The sequence below is a fragment of the Leucoraja erinacea genome, chromosome 30 (genome assembly GCF_028641065.1).
Source record: "Leucoraja erinacea ecotype New England chromosome 30, Leri_hhj_1, whole genome shotgun sequence".
NCBI classification, from domain to species: domain Eukaryota; kingdom Metazoa; phylum Chordata; class Chondrichthyes; order Rajiformes; family Rajidae; genus Leucoraja; species Leucoraja erinaceus.
The window spans coordinates 1,458,657-1,478,944 of NC_073406.1; the positions used below are offsets into that span (position 1 = coordinate 1,458,657).

General features: G+C 44.5%; 1 protein-coding gene across 1 annotated transcript in view; it reads left to right on the top strand.

Moving 5' to 3' along the window:
* Nucleotides 1-19,305, top strand: part of LOC129711449 (immunoglobulin superfamily member 21-like) — a 213,714-nt gene extending 194,409 nt beyond the window's left edge. Inside the window, exons 7-10 of the mRNA XM_055659066.1 lie at nucleotides 6,610-6,695; nucleotides 15,884-16,076; nucleotides 18,562-18,600; nucleotides 19,052-19,305. Of these exons, the coding sequence (XP_055515041.1) occupies nucleotides 6,610-6,695; nucleotides 15,884-16,076; nucleotides 18,562-18,600; nucleotides 19,052-19,125 (392 nt within the window). The 3' untranslated portion in view covers nucleotides 19,126-19,305. The remainder of the gene's footprint in view (nucleotides 1-6,609; nucleotides 6,696-15,883; nucleotides 16,077-18,561; nucleotides 18,601-19,051) is intronic.
* The last annotated feature ends 983 nt before the right edge of the window (nucleotides 19,306-20,288 follow it).

Genomic DNA, 20,288 nt, shown 5'->3' on the forward strand with positions numbered 1-20,288 from the left:
TGATCTAATTCCCTGAGCTGCTCTAATTAACCTGCTGACAGTTCATAGCAATAACGTCATGAAATGGGTCGCAGGTAATAACCAGCAGATCCCGTTTCCAAGGTCTTTGAGAACAAAGTGTCAGTTTGCAGGTTAGATTTAACCATCAATTATAAAATACAAAAACAAATGAAGATTCACAGGCAACCAGCCAACATGAAGCCAGTTGTGTGTGTTGACAGTTTAGGATTTTATACAACACAGCTGACACAGCGTGCTGATGGTGGAGACGGTAAATGAAGCCACAGTAGCAGGAGATGCTTTCCTTAGAGTCATGCCAGCGGGACAAGTTGGGGGGGGGGGGTGGAGAGAGGGTGGGGGTAGGTGATGAGGGGAGGGTGGGTGAGGGTGGGGATAGGTGGTGACGTAGAGTGGGGAGGCGGTGAGGGAGGGGGGGGGGGGGGGTGGGGTGGGGAGGGGGTGGGGAGTAGAGTGGGGGACGGTGGGGAGGGTGGGGGTATGTGGGGGTATGTTGCCGTTTTGATCCAGCCAGCCACTGTTTCTAAACCCGCCGTGTTTGTGCTTTGAAACGTTTGAGTCAGCTGTGTAGCATGACAATGGGGTCTCTGTACCTTATAAATAATGCATCGGCCTTGGCAGACTAAGAAAATATAACAAGATCCTATTAATTCCCAAGCTTCTGGCACAGGCCAGTCGGGCAAAATGCAAATAAGAAGTAAAGTAAGAGACTTCCATTAACTCTTCCCCCTTCCACTCTGCCGGTGAGATAGAGCAGGGAGCTAGCTCTGTGACCCTGGTGAATTATACATGATCTCCATCTCTGGGGTGTACAGCTGCCACAAAAGCACCTGTTTACAAGGTATTTTAAGACATCAGAAAAGTGCCATTGCTCTTTGAGGTCTGGTAGAAATGTTTTGTCCTGATCTCAGGTTTCCTCTGCTTGTAACAACTGATATCATTGACATGAATAAATTATTGCTTCAACCTGCTCACCTTATCTGGATGAATGAACATGGGTATCATTCCATGGTGACTGTGCGGGCAGTAACAGGCATGGGAGAACCAAGTGAGTGACCTGCATGAAAAGATAGACTTACATTATCACAGCACGTCCCACATCTCCTGCATCAACATGTACTGAAATACTATAAACATTACCACAATTATTTATGTGTAGATAGGACTTGCGGATGCCGGTTTACACTGGAGATAGACGCAAAATGCTGGAGTTAAGGGCCTGTCCCACTGTACGAGCTAATTCAAGAGCTCTCCCGAGTTTAAAAAAAATCAAACTCGTGGTAAGCACGTAGAATGTACGTAGCGGGTACATCGGAGCTCAGGGACGTCTCTTAGCAGCTCGTAACGTTAATCTTCTGAGCTGCAGTATGTCACTGAGAGATGCCTGAAGCTGAAGAGTGCAGCCATTCGGTGTCATTCCACAAACAGCAAAAGTTAAAAGATCAGTTTTCCAGTTTTGGGCGCTGGTTATTGATCGATCCCACCTTGACACTCGCTGCTCCTTCCAAAATAATCACCTATTATTTTGTATACTTCTACAGAGTCTGTCAATGCTTTAGCATTCCTTTGCCTCTTTTAAATTGGTTTCCACTATGAAGCAGCCAGCATATTCAAAGCTGACCATGGATATTGCTGTAGAAACAAGGAACTGCAGATGCTGGAATCTTACATAGAACCCAAAATGCTGTAGTGACTCAACGGGTCAGGCAGCATCTCTGGACGACATGGATTGACACCATTTTAGGTCAGGACCCTTCTTCAGACTCGCTGTAGAGTTTCATTTTCAGTTTCATTGTCACGTGGAACCGATGCTGTTGCGTGCTAACCACTCAGCAGAAAAACAATATATGATTACAATTGATCCATTTACAGTGTAATGATACATGATATTACAAAATTCTTAAGGGGTTGGACAGGCTAGATGCAGGAAGATTGTTCCCGATGTTGGGGAAGTCCAGGACAAGAGGTCACAGCTTAAGGATAAGGGGGAAATCCTTTAAAACCGAGATGAGAAGAACTTTTTTCACACAGAGGGTGGTGAATCTCTGGAACTCTCTGCCACAGAGGTTAATTGAGGCCAGTTCATTGGCTATATTTAAGAGGGAGTTAGATGTGGCCCTTGTGGCTAAGGGGATCGGGGGGTATGGAGAGAGGGCAGGTACGGGATACTGAGTTGGATGATCAGCCATGATCATATTGAATGGCGGTGCAGGCTCGAAGGGCCGAATGGCCTACTCCTGCACCTAATTTCTATGTTTCTATGTTTCTATGATAAGGGAATAACGATTAGTAAAGCCAGTCTGAGGCTCATCAAAGAGGTAGACAGTAGTTCAGCACTGCTCTCTGGTTGTGGTGGGATGGTTCAGTTGCCTGATAACAGCTGGGAAGAAACTGTCCCCAAATCTGATGGTCTGCGTTTCCACACTTCTATGCCTTTTGCCTGATGGGAGAGGGGAGAAGCCGGGGTGCGACTCATTTGAGGGGGAGAGAGGGAGAGAGAAAACTTGAACAATAGGGGTGGGACAAAGCCTGGAAAGTAATAGGTGGATACAAGTGAGGGGGCTGCTTTCAAAGTTCAAAGTAAACTTTATTGTCAATTCAATTATGCAACAGTAGTTACACAGAGGATTGAAATTACGTTTCCCCATACTCCAAATGTGCAAGTAATATTAAAAACACAGACAGACAACATACCAATAAAAATAGACAATAGACATTACATTATTTAAAATATTAAAATATTCACAGTGTGCCAAAATGTAGCAAAAACTTTGAGGTATTTTAAAAAAGGGTGCAACAATGAAAGGTGCAATATAGAAAAAGTGCAAATTTCGTACTGGAGACATTGAGCCAAAGTTATTTTCACAGTTTGTTTGTCTTTGTTTGGGATGCTTTGAGATCGGCAGACAGGTGGATGAAGGTAAGAGTTGAAACAGAGACAAGCGGGTGACAAAAGGAACGACCAGGTTAGGAATCATCTTATTAAATGATGGAGCAGGCTTGAGAGGCCACATGACTGGCTAATACACCTAATTTATATATTTGTACGTGAGGAAACAGAAATAAATAAAAAGAACATTGTGAGCAAGAAAACAGCAGAGTAGCATAATTGAAGCATTCACATTCTCATAACACTGTGAAAATACTCTGTTTTTTCTTTGATTTAAGCAAAGATCTTGAATAATAGTGAGCTTATAGGCCCTTGCGGAACTGTGCCTGGGCTAAGGGATTTGGACAATCTGTGCTTGGCTGGGCCTTTAGCTAACCACTTTCATGTGCTGGCAACACTTCCTTCAGACTGTGAAACCTGCATGAAATGATGGCCCTGGCCAGAGCTTCTAGTATGGATGCCCAACACAGTTCCGAGCTGGCTCTTAAACGGCATCCTGCCACGGGGAAATATCCAAGACAACTGCAAAAAGATCACCTTCTGCCGGTGGAGTATTCGAGTCCCTTTGACATCTGACATTACTGAGGAGAGCATCCTCCCTGATGCTCTGGTACAGGAGGCCAATCTTGGCTGCAGCCAAATCACATTCACAATTGGCTCCACAACAAACTGTTTATTCCCACAACTGTTTGCCTCCAAAATGTTCCCCTCATGACTGCCCATTATAATCGCTGCACTAATGGGAGAAAAAGATTCGATTTTAAGTTGAAACGATGCAACTGGTAAGGATTGAAACAGACTCCCCCAGCTGCATCATGTGTAGGAAGGAAGTGCAGATGCTGGTTTTCACTGAAGATAGACACAGAATGCTGGAGTAACAGGCAGCTGAGTTACTCCAGCATTCTGAGTCCATCCCCCGGCTTCAAGGTGTGTATACTCCATTGAGGGAAGAAGGTAAAGTCACGGATATGCATGGGGCATAACCTCTAACACTGCTTCTTATTGAGCAGTGGCAAATTTGCCAAATCTTCAATATTACGTTTTCCTGTTAGTTTTGTGCTTCATACTCTAACTCACATTGGCTCCATGAATTGGGCATTTACATTATAAAAATCTAATTTCCGCTTCTTTCTCCAAGGAGTTTTCTATTCGCTCTGTTGACCTCGGTCTGGTGATGGATCGACAACAACAAAGTACGGTGACCATTAGCCACGGGTCCTGTTTAAATCTGTACTATAGGAACTGGGCTCCAAATGTTACACGACTTTAGCTTTGTTCTGCTCAACATTACATGACAATCATCTCCCCTGACAGAGAACTGGAAGCCAAGTTGTGTAGTTTATGATGCCATTACAATATGTGAGCTAACCTTCTCAACATGATGAAGAGCAACTGACCCACGAGGTCTGGAACCTCTTTCGCATAAGAAAACAATTTATTTCATTCATTTGACAGTGAGGAGCAAGACTTTCACAAGCTTGTGTCTTCAAGAATCCCACATTGGGGAATCGAGAAGCAGAGGACCATGGGTTTAAGGTGAGGGGGAAAGATTTAATAGGAATCTGATGGGTATCTTTTTCACACAAAGGGTGCTGGGTGTATGGAATGAGCTGCCGGAGGAAGTAGTTGAGGCTGGGACTATCTCTGGAGAGAAGGAATGAGTGACATTTCGGAATGACCGAAATGTCACATTCCTTCTCTCCACAGATGCTGCCTGTCCCACTGAGTTACTCCAGCATTGTGTGTCTATCTTCGATTTAAACCACCATCTGTAGTTCTTTCCTACATATGTAGAACATATATATATACGCACGCACACATACGTACACACAAAAAAAACAATAACAGTGCAATAATAACAATAATAGTCTATGTAGTTCTGTGTACGTCTATGCACAACTGTGATAAATTGCCCCCAACTATAAACCGGTGGTGGGAGACACATGAGGGAGAGTCAGTGTGACAAGGAGGACTCTCTCTAACTTCTACAGGTGCACAGTAGAGAGCATGCTGACCGGTTGCATAGTGGCCTGGTTCGGCAACTTGAGCGCCCAGGAATGGAAAAGACTGCAAGAAGTAGTAAACACTGCCCAGTCCATCATCGGCTCTGACCTTCCTTCCATCGAGGGGATCTGTCACAGTCGCTGCCTCAAAAAAGGCTGTCAGCATCATCAAGGACCCACACACCATCCTGGTCACTCACTCATCTCCCTGCTACCTTCAGGTAGAAGGTACAGGAGCCTGAAGACTGCAACGTCCAGGGTCAGAAACAGCTACTTCCCCACAGCCATCAGTCTATTAAACTCAACTCAAATAAAACTCTGAACATTAATAGACCATTATCTGTTTATTTATTCATGTGTGTATATATTTATATAGACACACTGATCTGTTCTGTATTTATGCCTACTATATTCTGTTGTGCTGAAGCAAAGCAAGAATTTCATTGTCCTATCAGGGACACATGACAATAAACTCTCTTGAATCTTGAATCTTGGATGGGGGGGGGGAGTTAACCACACATGGAAACTATTAAATTAAAGGGAAAATAAGTGGGGAAATTATATTGGTCTGAGTTAGGTCTGAGAACCTTATGGTTCAAACATAGAACGAAGAAAAGTAAGAAGTTCATGAGTATCATTGATAACTGAGTTTCGAGTTCTTTCAGATTGTTTTTTTGCCAATTGTCAGCATTGAAGAATAACATTCTGTTTCCTCTCTGGTCTTGTTTTTGCATTCTGTGCATATATTCTTCATGAATTGTTCATTTCAGGGTTGTCACAATCTGCACGAAGTAATGGGTAATCAATGTAATGCTTTATCTAATAATTCCACTAAGAGCTGTAATTAAATATCGGTTTGCCAGCAAGCACACAGACACATCTTAAGGATGGACTTAATTTGATGGGACTTCTAAACTGGATTGGTTCAGATTGACACGCTGTCTGGTGTAGATGAACCAAGTTGAGGGTAACTTGGAGACTCGGCACTCCTCACAGAGGGATTGGTGGCAATTATACAAAGAGAACTCATTCTCTGCAACGGCCAGCATCTTTCCTTCTTTCATAATACACATAGCCTTTAAATTCAGCATCAATGGCTCAACATTAATAATACTGTCCAGCAATGCCCACTGGTGCCAACGTGCAAACTGACCAGCGGGCTGACGTCAAATGCCCAAGTTGCTGGACAATTTGTGCCATGAATTTCATGAAGGAAAGGCTATTTTAACCACTCTGGTTTTCAAACGCTGCCTCATTTGTATGGCAATTGTCCATTACATTTCTCAGTGGAGGTGTATGTGGGTGATCTGGGCAAGATATACCAGGTATAGAGTTTGCAATGCTTTTGAACTTCTCACTTCCAGACATGCCTTCCCACCAAAATGACTGCCTCACAGCAACAGAGACCCGGGTTCGATCCCGTCTACGGGTGCTGTCTGTACAGAGTTTGTACGTTCTCCCCGTGACCTGCGTGTGTTCTCTCCGAGATCTTCGGTTTCCTCCCACACTCCAAAGACGTGCAGGATTGTACCAAGCTAATTGGCTTGCTTATAAATGTAAAATTGTCCCTTGTGTGTGTGTAGGGTAGTGTTAATGCGCGGGAATCGCTGGTCGGTACGGACTCGGAGGGCTGAAGGGCCTGTTTGCGCGCTACAGTATATCTCTGAACTAAACTAAACTACTGGTCATTGTTTACAGCTGCACCCCGAGGTCCCCAGATTAACATGAGTCCGACACGGGTCCAAGTTGGTGACACGGTTAAGATCGCCGTTGTGGGATTTCAGGTAAATGCTTCTCTTTCGCCACCGAGGGACTTTTAAGTTTAATTGATTGGCAAATGAATTGTTACTCGATCATGGTGAGATATGATGATGAGAGCAATCAGCCCGGACACAGATGATCACCTCCCATGAAGGACATTGGGAGCTATTATTTCATCTGGAATGGAAAGTCAGCACTGTAACATTAGCAACGCACAGGCTGAACCATTGTGTGTATCCGTTAAAACATCCATATCCTGCACCATCCATTACAATAGTTGGAGGGCACAGAATGGCAGCAAATCCTCTCGAAAAGCAAGTTCTAATTGGAATATGCAGGCAGGCACACCTATCATTATTGGGGAATAGGTTAAACCGGGCAGACAGATAAAACATTTAACATAGTGTCTCGCTGTGTGAATGATTACTAAATAAACAATACCTTTTGCCTTTGAAAGCTCATGAAGCCAGTGGAGATTGAGGCACAAAGATATTAAACTAATGGTAGGTCGGAGACTCCTCTTGGTCATAAACATGCCTGTAATAAGTCACTGCTGTCACTCTGAGAACGACACAGCTCAGTACTGCCTTGGAATACATAATTGGTCCTAACTATTCTCCAAAGGGGAATCTGGAGAAATGGAGACATTGACAGATGGCTAGTCATGGAACAGCAGGGGAGGAGAGGAAGCCAAAAGTTTCATGTCAAGGATGTAAAGAGAAAATACATTCACTAAACTAAACCAATAGCTGAAAGAAGGGATCCGATCCGAAACGTCACCTATTCTTTTGCTCCAGAGATGCTGCCTGATAAGTTCACGTGATTGCAGCAGAATTAGGCCATTCGGCCCATCAAGCCTACTCCGTCATTCAATCATGGCTGGTCTATCTCTCCCTCCTAACCCCATTCTCCTGCCTTCTCCTCATAACCTCTGACACTCGTACTAATCAAGAATCTATCTATCTCTGCCTGAAAAATATCCATTGACATGGCCTCCACAGCCGTCTGTGGCAAAGAATTCCACAGATGAGTGGTACGTTGTTATAGCTTGTCGCAGACATTGTCGTAGGGGGGTCCAGTCGCAGGTTTTTCAGCGACCTGCTACGATTATGACAGTTGCCAGCAGTCGCCGAAAAATCATCCAAGTGGGACAGGCCCGTAGGTTATTGTAAATTGTTGAATTCAATGTTGATGTTGCAATGTGCCCAGATGGAAGATGAGGTGTTGGTCCTCATGCTTACATTAACAAGCACCTTTGTTTCATTTTCATTCACTACTCTTGTGATCAGTCAACTCTATAAACACAGGATCTCATGGGCAACACAAGATCTCATGGGCACGAGAGAGCTAGATAGGGCTCTTAAAGATAGCGGAGTCAGGGGATACGGGGAGAAGGCAGGAACGGGGTACTGATTGGGGATGATCAGCCATGATCACATTGAATGGCGGTGCTGGCTCGAAGGGCCAAATGGCCTACTCCTGCACCTATTGTCTATTGAGACATTCCTTTTGTCTCATTCATGCCTTCCCCAGATTCTTGGAAATTTAAAACCAACTTGTTGTTGCCAAACCAGTTGTTGCCCCCCTGAACAATCTCTCTTCTGACTCATTTACATCCGCAATAACCTACCTGAACTCCGTGGCTTTCAACTCCCCCTCCCATCCCAATCCATGCTTACTCCATTAACAAGCAGGAACAGCACCTTTTCCGTTTGCTTGCGTCCGGATGGCATGAACGTTGATTCTCTAAGCCCTTGCTGTCACTACTCTCGTGATCCCCCCGCCCTCGGGCTCCTCCTCCTCCCTTTTTCCTTCCTTCTCCCCCCCACCCCCCATCTATAAAGGGTTTCGGCCCGAAACATTTCCTTCGGATCTCATGGTTTGTCCACGAGAATCTCATTCTCCAGTTAGGGCTCTTCTTGCAAAGCTATTGTTGATGGGTCAACAGTCCTTCTTCTTGGCGTTCACTATCCCACAACTCTACCTCCGCCACATCGATGACTGCATCGCAGCTACCTCCTGCACCAGTGCAGAACTCTTGGACTTCACCACTAACTTCCACCCTGCCCTCAAATTCACCTGGACTATCTTTGACACCCATCTCCCCTTTCTTGATCTCTCTGTCTCCATCACATCTTGTCCGGCAACATCACAAACTGGTTTGGGAACTGCTCTGCCCAGGACAAGAAGGCTCTGCAGAGAGTAGTGCGTTCGGCCGAACGCATTATGGGGACTACACTCGTCCCCCTGCAGGACCTATACACCAGGAGGTGCAGATTCAGAGCCAACTACATTTTGGGGGACCTCATTGAAACGTACAGAATAGTGAAAGGCTTGGATAGAATGGGTGTGGAGAGGATGTTTACACTAGTGGGAGAGTCGAGGACTGGAGGTCACAGCCTCAGAATTAAAGGACTTCTTTTAGGAAGGAGATGAGGAATAATTTCTAGGCAAAGGGTGGTGAATCTGTGGAATTCTTTGCCACTGAAGGCTGTGGAGGCAAAGTCAGTGGATATATTTAAGGCAGAGATAGATTCTTGATTAGGACGGGTGTCAGAGGTTGTGGGGAGAAGGGAGGAGAATGGGATTAGGAGAGAGAGAAGAATCAGCCATTATTGAATGGCGGAGTAGACTTGATGGGCCAAATGGGCTAATTGTACATCCTATCACTTATGATCTTATGAAAAAAAAAATTTGTAGCATGCTATCCAGTCAGCGAAAAGACTATGCAATCAAGCCATCCACTGTATACAGATACAGGATAAAGGGTTAATGTTTGATGGAATTGTTTTCCTTTTGAGGCAAGCTGTGTGCTGGCAATGGAGCTGGAGCACTCACAAAGCGGAGATAAATTGTACAGGGAGAAAAAGGTTTTGAAACGCTCTGCAGACGAGAACTGGACTTGGTGATAGGAGTAAACAAAGTCGACTGATGGAGTTCATATTGCTGCCAGCTTCTGTCAAGATGAAAATATTCTTGTTGTATTTTGTTCCTCTAACACGCTGACACCCAGCTGTATAATTATCAGAGCGCACCAGATGATTATTCCTTCAGGAAACAAACAGTGGGAAAACATTTGCATTCCACGAGGTCAGAAAATATTTGAGATCCAAAGGTGAAGGGATTTGAATATAAATGATATTCCTGCACTGCGCTGTATCACCGGTTAGACTATGTTATTTTTATCCTGTGGAAGGTTTTTGCTGGCAACTTTTATGTTTTAATGATAAAGCAGCTGCTGGAAAAGTCCACCATAAAACCTTAGCTCCTGAAATCATTAGTTAATCTACTGTAGACAGGTGGGACTGGATACATATGTGGTAGCTCATATGAAGAGAAGAGGATTCTTCTGCAAGTGAACATTATTTACATTTATCTCAAGTGCAATATGGAAATATGGAAACATTGGCAATAGAGGGGTTGTGTAGAGAAATTTAAAAAAACGGGTGGCATGGTGGCAAGACGGTGCCTTTTACAGTGCGATAGACCTGACCACGGATGCTGTCTGAACGGAGTTTGCACGTTCTCTCCATGACCGCGTGGGTTTCCTCCAGGTGTTCCAGTTTCCTCCAACACTCCAAAGATGTGCAGCCTTGAAGGTTCATTGGCTTTGGTAAGAATTATAAATTGTCCCTACTGCTCAGGATAGTGTTAGTGTGTGGGGATCGCTGGTCGGCGTGGAATCGGGGGGCCGATGGGCTGTTTCTGTGCGGTAAACTCAACTAAATTAAACTAAAAAGATAACTGAAGAGAAACATAGAAATTAGGTGCAGGAGTAGGCCATTCGGCCCTTCGAGCCTGCACCGCCATTCAATATAATCATGGCTGATCATCCAACTCAGTATCCCATACCTGCCTTCTCTCCATACCCCCCTGATCCCCTTAGCCACAAGGGCCACATCTAACTCCCTCTTAAATATAGCCAATGGACTGGCCTTGACTACCCTCTGCGGCAGAGAGTTCCAGAGATTCACCACTCTCTGTGTGAAAAAAGTTCTTCTCATCTCGGTTTTAAAGGATTTCCCCCCTTATCCTTAAGCTGTGACCCTTTGTCCTGGACTTCCCTAACATCGGGAACAATCTTCCTGCATCTAGCCTGTCCAACCCCTTAAGAATTTTGTAAGTTTCTATAAGATCCCCTCTCAATCTCCTAAATTCTAGAGAGTATAAACCAAGTCTATCCAGTCTTTCTTCATAAGACAGTCCTGACATCCCAGGAATCAGTCTGGTGAACCGTCTCTGCACTCCCTCTATGGCAATAATGTCTTTCCTCAGATTTGGAGACCAAAACTGTATGCAATACTCCAGGTGTGGTCTCACCAAGACCCTGTACAACTGCAGTAGAACCTCCCTGCTCCTATACTCAAATCCTTTTGCAATGAAAGCTAACATACTGATGTTGTAACTGTGCAAGATTCCAACTAAAGATTATAGGCTACTGAACGCATCAATGAATAGAACAACTTTATTGGTTCACAAAGAAGTGACAATCACCTTAATTATCACATTATTCAACAAAGCAGCAACATTTTAAATGTGATAGTTATCTGATAGAGGATTGGTGGCTCAAGCAGTAAAATGTGAAAAGTCTCAGTCTCAGTCATGGTGATCAAGGTTTTCCCTTTTGTTCTTACCTTCAACTTCCGAGGGGTGATCTTATAGAGGTGCATAAAATCATGAGAGGAATAGATCGGGGAGACGCACAGTCTCTTGCCCAGACTAGGGGAATCGAGAACCAGAGGACATAGGTTTGAGTTGAGGGAGGAAAGATTTAACAGTAATCTGAGGGGTAACATTTTCACACAAATGGTGGTGGGTGTATGGAACGAGCTGCCAGAGAAGGTAGTTGAAGTAGGGACTATTGCAATGTTTAAGAAACAATTAGACAGGTACATGGATAGGACAAGTTTGGGCCGATGGGCCAGTTTCCATGTTGTATTAATATGACTATAATTCTATGTGATTTCCTCCCTGAGGAGATATATTGATCATTATTATCATGTAGTTAATATTTGCATGCTATGAATATCTCAACCTTTCCAGTTGTATCAACTGATCCATAATGTAACCTTCAACGTACGCTAAACACAACAATTGATCAGCAGATTCCGTAACACTTTCAATTTTCCATCCATCTTCCTATAGAAACAGGATGACTTTGGGATACTTTTCCTTGGGATTATCTAAGTAAATGCAGATTGGACACTTTGAGCTTGGTTTGCCAACATTTGGGTGTGGTGACAATATTGTACATAATCGTCCACGGACATTAGGCACTGCAAACTCTCACAAAATGTGAAAAGACAGCAAGCAGATCATCTCATTTAATGATCATCTCCCCATCTTCCCTGCTATAGAACACAGTTTTGTTCTTTCTCTCTCTCTTTCCCATAGATGAAGATATCTGAAGCAAAAATGTGAATGATTTCTTTTTCCACAGATGCTGCCTGACCTACTGAGTGTTTCCAGCATTCTCTGGTTTAGTGTTATTGGTTCAGGGATAAATTTTGCCCAGGACATTGGGTCTGAAGAAGGCTCTTGACCCGAAACATCACCTATTTCTTTTCTCCAGAGATGCTGCCTGACCCGCTGAGTTACTCCAGCTTTTTGAGTCTATCTTTGGTGTAAACCAGCATCTGTATTTTCTTCCTACACATTGGGGAACATGTTTGCTTTTCTTCAGATCTTATCTTCCGTTCTTTGGTATAGGTTTTAACATTCGATTCAAGAGATATCCCCTCCAGCCATGCAGCAGTGAAAGCCGAGCCTCGATTTCTGTGTGCAATTCTCTGCTATGATACAAACTCAGAATCTTCTAACCCAAGGCAGTTCTCCACAAATCACAACACTTAGCTACCAGGAGAGGTTGGACAGGCTTGGATTGTTTTCTCGGGAACGCCAGAGGTTGTGGTAGGAGCTGATAGAAGTATATAAAATTGTGAGCGGCGTAGATAGAGAACCTTTTTGCCAAGATGGAAGAATCAAATATTAAAGGGCACAGCGTTAAGGTGTGAGAGGCAGAGTTTAAAGGAGATACACGGGAAAACCATTTACACAGAGGATGTAAACGCTGCCGGGAGAAGTGGTTGAGGCAGATATAATAGGGGGCATTTAAGTGATTTTTGGATAGGCACAAGGATATGCAGGGAAGGGAAGAAGCATGAGCATAACGTGTAGGTACATCAAAGTTGGTCTTTGCATCATGTTCAGCACATGCATTGTGGGCCGATGAACCTGCTCTTGGGCTGTGCTGTTCGATATACTGTGTTCTACACTGCAGACTGATGGGGAACAGCAATGTCATTATGTGGGAAGGAGCTGCAGATGCTGATTTAAACTGAAGATGACACAAAAAGCTGGAGTAACTCAGCGGGTCAGCCAGCATCTCTGAAGAAAAGGAACAGGTGATGTTTCGGGTCGGGACCTTGCTTCAGACCCTCTCAGACCCAGTTAATATAATATAAAGGCCCTCTCCTTTGGTGATTATTTAGAATAATCTAGTTGGCGTGGCGAGCACTCTATGGTCTACGAGCACCAACTTGCTTCACAACAAGACAATGGCTGCAGGAAAATCTCGGCAGACCTACCCTTCCAGCCCGCATGTGAGACTTACAGCTGCCGCCCGGTTCCACTTCCCTCCTTTAAGTTGCCAGCCAGCTCCGCAGAGCAACTTCTCACACGTCTATTGACCCAGGGTCATCTACTGGTCTGCAATCCACTCCATGATAAAAAGCCCCACACTGATTTTAACAGCACCTCAAGTCAACACAATTAGAATGACTTCAACAAGTCTGAAGAAGGGTCTCGACCCGAAACATCACCCATCCCTTCTCTCCAGGGATGCTGCCTGTCCCGCTGAGTTACTCCAGGTTTATTGTGTCTGAAAAGATATTGCAATGGTTATTGATCGACTGAGTCCCAATCATCACTTTGAGTTGAGCGGAGACAGGAGCTAAATGCAACACAAAATCATGTTGAGAGGAAATAGTGGCAGCTCCTCACACAATGATGAGAAACCCTTGAAATCAGCAGAGTGCATTTAATTACACCTTTAATTTCATGGTACAAACATAATCATCAGATTTCAAGGCTCAGATATGAAGTATTATTGCAGGCGCCGCAGTCTAGTTAGGTTGGGCATCTGGGTAAAACAGTGTCTGATTGATGTGCGAGTGAGTGCTGCTTCGTGTATATTCCCTTTAGTTGAACTCCCCTGGCAAGGGTACAGAGAAGATTTACGAGGGTGTTGCCAGGGCTAGAGGGTCTGAGCTATAGGGGGAGGTTGAATAGGCTGGGACTCTATTCCTTGGAGCGCAGGAGGATGAGGGGAGATCTTATAGAGGTGTATAAGATCATGAGAGGAATAGATCAGGTAGATGCACAGAGTCCATCGCATTATTCATTCACTCCTCAGTCACACTCGGTGGTGGTGAGCTACTTCTGTAGCCACAGCTGCCCTGGTGCAGACTGACGGAAGCGTGGCTGCTAATCTGCGCCTACGGCCCCTCCGACCACCACCAGTCATTCACACACATTTACACACAGGCAAAGGTGGGTGAAGTGTCTGGCCCAAGGACACAAAGACAGTATGCACTCCAAGCGGGATTCGAACCGGCTACCTTCCAGTCGCCAGCCGAACACTTAGCCCATTGCGCCACCTGTCGCCACAAAGGGTGGTGGGTGTATAGAACGAGCTGCTGGAGGAGGTAGATGAGGCAGGTGCTATCATACCATTTAAAAGACATTTGGACAGGTAGATGGACAGGACAGGTTTGGAGGGATATGGAACAATTGCAGGCAGGTGGGACTAGTGTAGCTGGGGCATGATGGCCGGTATGGGCAAGTTGGGCCGAAGGGCCTGTTCCCACTCTATGGCTGTATCACTCTATGACTCTATGATTGGGTGTGTGCTGGGGAGAAGAGATATTAATGTTTGTTGCCCATGGAAGCAAAGTGGAAGTTCTCAAGATAGCTCAAAGCAGATTTCCATCCTATGCTTAGAAAAGCACTCTCTTAGTTCCAGGGATGGGGCGCAGAGTTCCAGCATGTACAGCATGAGGGGGGCAATAACTAGTAGGGACTGGTTGGAAATGCTCGTGTGAAATGGTGGGCTCTGAAGATGCGGAGATGAAGACTAGGGTGAACTACTACGAGATTAATGCTAAAAGGCAAAGAGTACAGCCTCTGAAAATTGGGGGAGAATGGTTAGAAGTTGTGAGTGTTACTACGTTAGTGAGACAGGGAGCACAGCTCAGTTTTTGCGATTAGGTTAGTTTATTGTCACGTGTACCGAGCTACAGTGAAAAGCTTTTGTTGCGTGATATCCAGTCAGCAGACAAATAATACAGGATTACAATCGAGCCGTTCACAATGTACAGGAACTGGATAAAGGGAGTAACGTTGATTGCAAAATAAGGCCAGTAAAATCTGATCACAGTCTCCAAAGAGATACATAGACAGTAGTTCAGAGCTGCTCTCTAGTTGTTGGTTAGATGGTTAATAACAGCTGGGAAGAAACTGTTGCTGAACCTGTGTTTACAAATTGGAATCCGCCTGCTTTTGGTCCACAAAATGGGAGCAGTGTGCAGAGGGAGCATCCAATTGGGCGACCCAGACACGAAATACAAAAATTGGTGAAAATCCCAATTTTAAAAAGCATGAGTGTGATTTTTGTCATGTATGATACACAGTGGAAGCTGGCAGTGGGTGCTCCAACCACTGGAAAGCAAGTCATACCGTAACACAAACAGTCAAGGGGCCACTGTGGTTGAGGAATATCAGGGGGTGGGGCGGGGAGACACGGAGTTCCAAGCTGGACGTTTGACCATAGGTCTCGGTCCACAATACATGGGCGTTACATCAAGTGGTAACACTGTGTAAGGAGGTAGTGATACCTTCAGTGTTCAACCTTGAGCAATCTTCCAGACAGCCTGTGTAGGAAGGAACTGCAGATGCTGGTTTAAATCGAAGATAAACACAAACTGCTGGAGTAACTCAGAGGGACGCACAGCATCTCTGGAGAGAAGAAGGAATGGGTGACGTTTCGGGTGGAGACTGAAGAAGAAGGGTCAGTTTGAAGATGGGTCTTGACCTGAAACGTCACCCATTCCTTCTTCTCTCCAGAGATGCTGCCTGTCCCTGTGAGTTACTCCAGCAGTTTGTATCTATCTCCCAGACAGCCTGATGCCTGCCATGTTTTCTACCTTGACAGAATGAAGTGTTCCCGGAGCCCCTCTTCACATGGACCAGGGTCGGGGGACGCCTGTTGGATGGAAGTGTTGAGCACGATGGCAAATTGCTGGTGTTGGAGAGGGTACCAGCTGAACTAAACGGCTCAATGTACCGTTGCACCAGTGAAAACCCTCTGGGCTCAACAGACACCCATGCTAGACTCATCATTTTTGGTAAGTGCACACCTACTATCAGTGACAGCTGGATGCAACAATACCATCATCTAATCAGTAGCAACAGGGGACCTCTCTGCCTCCTCAGATGTCCTGACATTTTTTGTCTACTACCCTCAGGCACTGCAACCTCATCCCCTCTGAATACACCGCCCTCAGCCCCAACAATCCCAACACCCACCCCCCTCTCCTGCTACTTTGCTCCCTCCACCTTCACAATCCAGAATTCTTCAAACTTGCCTCACATCTTCCTTTCTTATCTCTGGCCTTTGTTCCAACCATTTACCTAACAACCCCCCTCCCCCCCCCCCCTCACCTGTGTCAACAAAAGAGGGAGAATGAGAAGGGATGAGACAAAGACTTAAGACTTTTGCCTTCCACCACAGTGAGGAGGTGCCTGGTGAACACATGTGTGTTTATTGTGTATTTGTCATTTTTACTTTATGTAGGACTGCAACTAAATTTCGTTCAGGCTGCAAGGTCTGAATGACATTAAAGGCTACTTGCTACTTGTTACCTACCACACTTGTCCTGCCTTTCCCCTTTCCCTGCTTTCTTCTCCCCCCCCCCACTATAATATTTCTTCTCTCCCTTACAATCAATATAATGGAGGGACACGACCCAAAACATCACCTATCCATGTTTCCCAAAGATGCTGCCTAACGTGCAGTGTTACTCCAGCACTTTGAGACTTTTTGTGTGTTAAACAGCATCTGCAGTTCCTTGCTTCTGCATTTTAACTGCATATGCTGCTTCACAAAAATAGACACAAAGTGCTGGAGCAACTCAGCGGGTCAGGCAGCATCCATGGAGAATGCGGATCGGTGATGTTTCAGCTCGGGACCCTTCTTCATTTTGTCTGCTCAGTTTTGTAGCCCTTCCATTTCTCCTGAAGCCACTGATGCAAAAAAATATTTTTTTGTCACGTACTCTAAGTGGGAGAATTAACAAACACGATCATTGAATCTCATTTCTGAAATTGGGTTCAGTTGCAGTCAATGGAACTGGATTTCAGAAGCACTTAAAACATATCTGTAACTACTTTGCATGTGAATTATTTACAACATATTGAACATTAGTAACTCATACCGTTCTGCACGTAACCACTGCGCTCTGTCTCACACAAACTTCTTAATGTAATCAGGTCTTTGACTCTTCCATGTTCCCCACCCAACCATCCCAATCCCTCCCCATTGTATGAGTGCTTGATTTGGCTTTATATTCCCGGTAGAGAACAATGAAAATCAACACATTGCGTTCCAGCGTGGAAACATTGAGCAGGATGTGTCAATGGAGCAGAGTATGCTAACATAACTGGGCATATGCACACATGGGGGGCAGGGTGGCACAGTGGTAGAGTTGCTGCCTTACAGCGCTTGTAGCACCAGAGACCCGGGTTCGATCCTGACTGCAGGTGCTTGTCTGTACGGAGCTTGCACGTTCTCCCCGTGACTGCGTGGGTTTACGCCGAGATCTTCGGTTTCCTCCCACACTCCAAAGACGTACAGGTTTGTAGGTTAATTGGCTTGGTATAAATGTAAAATTGTCTCCAGCGAATGTAGGATAGTGTTACTGTGCGGGGATCACTGGTCAGTGCGGACTCGGTGGGCCGAAGGACCTGTTTCCACGCTGTACCACTAAACTAAACTTTTTTTAAATCCCACCTCCAACCCCCAAATTATAGTCACATTAAACAAATTGATACCTTTCAGTAACTATATTGAACGGTTTAACGGCCATCAGGCTATTAAACGGCAACAAATAAACCCTGCACTACAACAGACTATTATTAATATTGCACTATAATTGCTATTTATTGAGCACGTGTGTACACACACTGAACTTTTTTTTCTTCCGTTATGTACCATGTTTACATATTGTGCTGTGCTGCAGCAAGCAAGAATGTCATTGTCCTATCTGGGACACATGACAATAAAATACTCTTGACTTGAATTTCACTGCACATCTCGTATGTGTATGTGACAAATAAACTTGACTTGACTTGAATAACAAACGTACTCTTCCCTCCCCGTCATGAAATAAATGTACTTGTAATTTCCTAGCCACTGACTCAGTTGAGATAGATTAGAATTTAGACTTTAGAGATACAGTGGGGAAACAGGCCATTCAACCCACCAAGTCCGTGCTGGCAAGCGACTCCCACACACTAACACTTTCCTACACACTAGGGACAATTGACAATTTTTAACCAAAGCCAATTAACCTACAAACCTGGACGTCCTTGGCGTGTGGGAGGAGACTGGAGCACCCATTCACTGTGTCGGTCCTGCCCATGTTAGACTTCCCAAAATGCAGCACCTCACATTCCATCAACCATTCCTCAGTCACCTGGCCAATCGATCAAGATCCTGCTGCACTTTTTCACAAGCATCTTCACTCTCTGCAAACCCCCCCATGCAGCAACAACTTTACATGCTGAGTAACAGGTACGTTTTCATGCAGACTTTATATTATTATCTTTCAGAAAATCCAAACATTCCTAAAGGCACTGATGATAAAAGTGGTGAGTTACATTTTAAATCTCTCCTTGCTGTTGACTTTAAGAAGATTATAATTGGGTTTCGATCCAGATTTGTAAGGTTTATCCAAACGCTTCATTATTGAGAGCAGAGATGAGATGAAGCAAGTAGGGGGATCAGCATTGCTCAACTGGGCGGCACGGTGGCACAGCAGTATTTAAGGCAGAGATAGATAGATGGATTCTTGATTAGTACAGGTGTCACAGGTTATGGGGAGATGGCAGGAGAATGGGGTTAGGAGGGAGACTTAGTTCAGCCATGATTGAATCTCTTATGATCTTATGTATTGTAAGGGATGGATTGAATTACTGGTACACACAATGTAGATAATGACATGTCCTCATTGCATTTACTGTGGATATTACAAATAAAGAATATTTTGGGGGAAAAAATGATCTAACAAAGCAAGATGATGAATTTTGATCCTAATTTCAGGTGCATCATCATGCAGCCACAGTGCCAGACTAAGTTTAGCGATGATTCTAGCAGTGACATTGGATTTGACGTGAAGGACCATGGAGGATTTGAGAGGAAAATTATCCATCCAGCAGTTGCGTATGATAAAATATTTTTATTTTGATGTTTGTTTTTCAAATTTTCGATGTTCCACTTTCTGTAGGGTTTTCTCACTTGAAAGATGTGCCATTACTTCATGTATTTCTGAATAAAGCTCTGTCTGTTGAAAAGAAGTCCTGGTTCTCTCTGCCTTCTGTGGGAAGCCTGTTGGGATTTGCAAGAAAACAATGTCTGGATTTGCAAAGTGGAGCTGAGCAAAGGACCGTCCATGCAACAGAGATAAGTGGTCTACTGTTGACCAAGTTGCCACCAATAATTAGAGGCAATTGAAACCATTCAAGGAAAGCTCCTAAAATTTCTCTCCAAACCTCGAAGGCTAATGAGGATTTTATCCTTACGACCAGAAAGGTCCTCTTCTCAAGACCCCATTAAAACAAACTATGGGGATATGTTCCAAAGCAGTTAGTTTACAGATACAGCACGAAAACAGGTTCTTCAGCCCACCAAGTTCAGGCTGACTATCACTCACCCATTCACACTAGTTCCATGTTACCCCATTTTCTCACCCACCTCCTACAAACCAGGGGCAATTTTCCACAGGTCAATCTTTGGAATGTAGGAGAAAGCGGGAGCACCTGGAAGCAACCCACGCGGTCACAGAAGAGAACGTGCAAAGTCCACACAGACAGCACGGGAGGTCTGGACCCGGGTCTCTGGCGCTGTGAGGCAGCATCTACACCAGCATGCAGCAGTTCATAGTAAATGAGACACAGACAATAACCATATGAGAGACGCAGAGGAGAAATGGAATAGACAGTTTGATAAGTTAGAGGAAATGTTTTAAAAGTAGGGAGAAGCATGGAGTGCAGTAATTTAGCAGATACTGAAGGTGATAAAACCTCTGAAATCTCAGAGCTGCAATGCTATAAATTGCTTCCAGCAGATGTAATTTCTAATAAAAATAATATATGTAAAAATGTTACAGAAACACTCCAGTGTCAGAAAATTACCAGGCATGTGACCACTTTAGTGAGACAGAGAGACCACCTCTCTGAACGTCATTCCATCATTTTGTGAAACTAATTTTGCACATGAACGATGACTGCATGTCCTTTGTGACATTTCTGCTAACTATCTCAATTTCACTATGCAAAGC